The sequence below is a fragment of the Mastomys coucha genome, unplaced genomic scaffold (assembly GCF_008632895.1).
Source record: "Mastomys coucha isolate ucsf_1 unplaced genomic scaffold, UCSF_Mcou_1 pScaffold14, whole genome shotgun sequence".
In the NCBI taxonomy this organism is placed as follows: Eukaryota; Metazoa; Chordata; class Mammalia; order Rodentia; family Muridae; genus Mastomys; species Mastomys coucha.
The window spans coordinates 131,391,670-131,397,529 of record NW_022196896.1 but is presented as its reverse complement, the minus strand read 5'-3'; the positions used below and the strand labels follow the sequence as shown (position 1 = coordinate 131,397,529).

Genomic DNA, 5,860 nt, shown 5'->3' with positions numbered 1-5,860 from the left:
CCCCACCCCAGGCCACCACATACCCTACCCCAGGCCACCACATACCCCACCCTAGGCCACCACATACCCCACCCCCACTTTTTTCATTTTTTGTTTCTGTTTTAACAAAGCTACAGGAAAGAGTTCTGAAGGCTCAGGTCTCAGGGGTTGAGGGAGCGGGTGCCAGGCCACCTTCCACCATGTTCAGTGGGAAATACACAAACAGCCTCTTCAGACTTTTCTCTCTCACTTTAGCGAGTCATGTGGAAAGAGAAAATAGATTAATGTGACTGATGACACCAAAGAAGAAAAAATATTAGAAACAAGAAAAGGCCATGTTTCCTACAGGGGCTCATTTCATCCTGCGTACCACTTCCCTGGGATAGCTGCCAATTGTTAGCAGCAAGAGTAATGGTAGCCATTTTTAAAAATTTCACTCCTGAGTATTACGGAGATAAATAACTAAATGATGGAGAAATCGTTTTCTTTCACGGTCGTGGTTTAAGAGGAGTAAAGAGAACTCAGATGCAGATAATATTGGAAGACGTGAAAAAAATTCAGCCATGACTGAAACATTGGCTCCTGCTGTGGGTGGAGTTTTCAAAAGAGTTGTGTTCTGCACGGCTGCTGTAGAGAGGCATCTAGCTTGAAGCAAAGGGTCTGTGCGTGGGGTGAGCAGGTTTCGTTGAAGTCCCAGCACTGATCCAACGTGAAACAATATGTCTGTTGTGTTTTGTGCAGGACCCATGCAGGAGACCATCTACGACTTCTGGAGGATGGTGTGGCATGAGAACACAGCAAGCATCATCATGGTGACCAACCTTGTGGAAGTGGGAAGGGTAAGCCGGCCGCCATCACAGAGTTAGTGATAGAGAGAGAAGAACCATGCGCGTGAAGTAGTCATACACTCCAAAACCCTTAACTTCCAGCCTAACCCGAGTGGCTGTCACCTGTGGCAGTAGCAATAGGCAGGACAAAGCACTCAGTGTTTAAAGGCTGCCATTATCTGGCTACACTGAGAGCACAGAAATACCTCTGAGCCTTAGTGCTGGTTAGTGCGGATGTCAAAGCCCTACAGGTGCGATAATAGACATGAGAAGGTTGTGTAAGTCGGGGGGTTGCCTCTGAAAACAGTTTGTAGTGCTGGGGTCTGTCTCAGAAACCCAGCACGTTGTCATACTTTGACGTGTGTCTGCCCTAATCTATGAACTGGGCTCCATACTCTGCCTCCAAGGTCTGGTATCCCTGTCTTTAGTGAGTGTTTATCGTCTTTTCATTTTTATTTGACCAGGGGGCTGATGGGTGGCAGTAGTCTTAGCAATGCATGCTATCAGTTTACCTCCAGAGCACAAAGTTTCAGTGAGAACATGTGCAGGGTCCAGCTACCTTTAATGGGTTCAATTCCATGGTGACACTCAGCCCAATTGAAGAGCTCATTACCTCTTAGGGAAGTTGATATTTATACCCAGCAAAGGCAGCCTGGTACTTGTCCTAGAACTGAATTATTGAAGCAAGAAACTTAAAAAAAAAAAAAAAAAGGAGGTAGTTCTTAAGATTCTTAGAAGGTCTCAGGAGCACACACAGGAAAGGCTGCAGATTTAACAGTTGTCTCGGAAGATCTCAGTAAGTGGGATATACTAAAAATTCTAGAAAAGATGGCAGACTAGATAACCAACCTTCCACAAACATCTTGAAATTTGAAATAAATTATGTTTATTTTTAGAACCCCATATAAATCAGTTAAGTGTGTAAATAGACTTAAGAAAATAAAAGCCCTGAATTATACTAGGGCTGGAGAGTGGAAAGATCAGACAATAATAGCATGTGCCCAAAGCAGGCAGGGGAGCCCTGTGTCCATCTTGGTGAGAGGTAGCTTAATGGTCAGGAAAGTCCAGAGATAATATCCTGGGGCCCTCCATGTTAACATAAAAGCCAAACTCTAAAGGTAGACGGTCAGATCAAAGGCAAACTCAGGGGAGAAGCAGGCAAGAGGGGAAAGGAGAAAATATCTACCTCCATGGAAAAACGACAGGGGCTCTGCTCCATCTTCACTCAAGAGCCAATGAAGAGAGCCTCTGCTAGATTCAGCGGTCAAGATACCACCGAATGTATCACAAGAGGTTAGGAGGGGAAATGAGGAAAGGGGATAAAATTTGATATGTAAATAAAGAAAATATCTAATAAAAAAGAGAAATAAATAAAAGAAAGAAAACCACATGTCATCAGTATTTGAGGATAGTGGCTTTATAATAAAAGAATAAACTGAATAATTTTAAATTTGGTAATCCTGAGGAAAAACACGTTCTCTAAGATCAGTTCCAAAAGAAAATAAAATTCTGACAAACAATTATTTAAAATTTGAAGCATGTCCAAAAGTCAGCCATGAAAATGTCCTAGCTTGAAGGGGTTTATTGGTACTCAATATTCAAATTTTGTGATATTGAATTTTATAAGTTAAAAAGTACCTTTTTTATGTCTTATGAAATGATTCTAAGGAAGTGGAAAAGGAATTTTGCTATCTTACTTTATGCAGATAAGACAACCTTGAAATCCATCCCAGATAAAGACCATAGGAAAAGAGAAAATTATAGGTGTCACAAATTGATGGGAAGTGATAAATGGACCAGTATGTCAAAACAGAGAGCCCAGATGTTGACTGCAGGCCTAAGTGGAAAGATATATAATTAGTGAGCTTTTCAGTCAAGCCAGCTGGGAAGTTTGCTTATCTGTGTGGACCAAGAATAAAGGACGTCTTCCTTACTCAGTTCCCCAAATAAGTAAAAGCCAAAGACCCACACAGCACAGACATAGCTTTAAAACTTCCAGAAAACAGCACAGGAAAACTAGTTAAGACTTTGGGTTTCCTAAAGATTATTTCAAAGATGACAAAAGCCCAATACATTAAGAAAAAGATTGGGATTTTTGAAATTTTAACCATGCAAAGTTTCTATACAGCAAAGGTTATTCATAGTGACAAGTTGAGACATGTATATGTGGGTCCTTTATGTATTAATGAGTCACATTTCTTTCTTTCAATTCTGTCTCTCCCGGGAGCTAGTGGGAGCACAGTGGAGCTGGCTTGAAGCCTGGTCCAGCAGTTGCTGGTCATGTGGACATCCTAGAGGGGATCTCTCTCACCATAAGAAAGTAGGATGTAATGGTGCCTATGCATCCAGCAAGTCAGACAGCCATAACACAATCCTTTGAGCTGATAGGCACAAACCATAGCCATTTATTTTCTTAGAGGTATGGAGGTTACCAAGTCAGCAAGATCCAGAACCTGGAGAAGGCTCTCCTGGCTTTCATGTGGCTGTCTGCCTTCACAAGGACTTTAAGTAACATGGAACACACAGTGAGCTTGCCAGGTCTTTTCTTCTATGGACACTGATCTTATTGGATGAGAGCCCCAACCTTTTTATGCTTACTCATCCATGCTCTTTCATTTACAGATCTAGCCATCATGGGGACAGGTGGTCAGACTTCAACACTTGAATCTGGGCGTATAGAATATCCGTTCCGTGACCCCCTGCTTTGGGGGAGTTCTGCTATAAGTTGCATGAGTTTCTCAGTGTCAGAGAGGTCATTGTCAATATGAGGACTCAGTAAAAGATGGGTATCAACTTAAATGTTCTATTTTTAAACTTAGGACCAGCAGTGATCCATATAATAACCCTGATTTTCCTGGGTATTTTAGGAGGGCAGGGGTGGCACCAGAATTCATTCTCATTTAAGGGATGATGCAGCTTTGTTCCCTCCATCTTCAGCAAATAGCAAGAGTGGGTAGCTTCCTGAGTAGCATCAAAGAGCAACTGAGTGAGTATGCCTTTGCTCTTCCATGACAACTGAGTCTTTGCACGCTTCCACGACAGAGCAGAGAATTCCCTCCGTCTTGCATCCCTTCTAAGGAACAGCACACGCATGCCAGTTTCTGAACTGACTCCACAAACAGTTACAGAATGTCCACATCCCATAGTGAGGCCTATGGAGGTGGTCCAGGTTTCACAAGCTTTTACCATAGCTACATCCCACCCTCACAGAATTAGCTGCCTTAGATTTTAAATATTTACATCTGAGCTAACTTTTTTTAAAAGAATTGTTTATTTATTTTATGTATATGAGTACACCATTGCTCTCTTCAGACACACCAGAAGAGGGCATTGGATCCCATTACAGATGGTTGTGAGCCACCATGTGGTTGCTTGGAATTGAACTCAGGACCTCCGGAAGAGCAGTCAGTGCTCTTAACCACTGAGCCATCTCTCCAGCCCCTAGAGCTGATTTTTTAAGGGTTTCCTGGAGTAAATTGTTTTGAAAAGTCAATAATCAGTACAATAGCATGTTCCATTAGATGTTTAGGAATGAATACGCATATATTTTTTCCCCTTAGGTAAAATCCCCAAGTGTGCTCTAACCTAACTCAGCAAACTTAAGAGGGAGGGTCATTACACATGGTAAATTCCTTTACCTTCAGGAAGGTTAAAGACAGTGTGGCTTGATGGAAAGATGGAAAGAAGTCTGTCGTGTTTGTTGCTACAGTAAAGGTAGCCACAGAGGCTGGAGAGATGGCTCAGCATTAAGAGTGCTGGCTGCTCTTGCAGAGGACCTGGGCTCAAAGTCTACTCTCATAGGACAGCTCACGACCATCTGTAACTGCAGTACCAAGGGATCCGCCACCCTGTTCTGGCCTCCCTCAACACTGGGCACCGACATACACACAGGCAGAACACCCAGAAATGTTTTTTTAAAGAATTAGTAGTAGCGTACAAAAGGCTGCTGGCAGGTTCTTGAGGAGGTCAGGTTTTGTTTCCACAGTGCAGCTCGGCAGATGGGACAGCTGAGGATGCTCGTTAGCAGCTGCCAATCCCTTCCCATTGGGCTGTTGGACCTGCCCTGTTCCCAGTGGTCAATGTTGGGCTTCATGACAGTGACTTTAACAAATCAGTATGAAAACTCCCTCTGGGCCATGGGATGTCACTGAAGGAGGGTGGGTGGGCATTAGGTTTCCAGTTTATTTATAAATCTATACCTTAGGCTTACCAAAGATAAAATGGTTGAGTTTTGTTTCTAACAAATCCTAAGCTCTCAGTTGGCGGGGAGGGTATGGGTGATGTCAAGCCACTAGTCCCTTCATGGGGTTGACTTCAGTTAGTAGTGACATTAATGGCTTCTCTTCTTAAATGTCGGCCATGGATTTAGAAGTTTTGACAAGAAGTCTTATCCCATTAGGGGGAAGGCCCAGACCTTCCAGGCTGCTTTCTGCTGTTAGCGCTGTGCATTTGTGTAGAGGCAACCCCCATGTCCCATGCACAGAAACAACAACAAATCATTCAAGAAATCAAAACGACATGATTCTTAAGGGCAAGCACTACCTACTTAACATGAGCGGGCGTCCTTCATGAATTACCCATGAGCCACCCTCCCGGACGTGCGGACGTGCGTCTGTTTACACAGGCTTGCTGCCGACTCATTAAGTGGGTGCTGGGACCTGCTTCCACCCTTTCCTACCCTCAAGCACTCAGCATTAAGGGGCTTTAATTGCCTCTGCTGGAGCCACCGGGAGGCCTCCCCTGTCGACACACCTGGCATAGAAGATGGAGATGCTCCACTCTTCTCCAGTGGGGACCCAGGCACATCTGCCAGGACCTGTCATTATCTGAGATTCCTGTGTCACTATCATGCATCCTCTTTCAGCCGGTGTGTCTGAGAAGGGACTCTTGTCAGTTTCCCTGGCACCTGCCAACGGCTGCGCAGCTGGCAGTTAAATGACACCAGGATGTGCCGTGATTGTCTTCCCTGCTTAATGAACCCACCTGAGGGACAGTTAGTGTCTTAGCCAGCCTCCTGTTTCCCAGGCATCCCCATTTACATTGTTTGTGTGGAG

General features: G+C 44.1%; 1 protein-coding gene across 7 annotated transcripts in view; it reads left to right on the top strand.

Moving 5' to 3' along the window:
- The window catches only part of Ptprm (protein tyrosine phosphatase receptor type M), a 705,361-nt gene that overhangs the window by 643,797 nt on the left and 55,704 nt on the right, over positions 1 to 5,860 (top strand). For all 7 annotated transcript variants that reach the window (XM_031368638.1, XM_031368643.1, XM_031368642.1 and 4 more), the window contains one exon: positions 721 to 818. In XM_031368638.1, the coding sequence (XP_031224498.1) occupies positions 721 to 818 (98 nt within the window). The remainder of the gene's footprint in view (positions 1 to 720; positions 819 to 5,860) is intronic.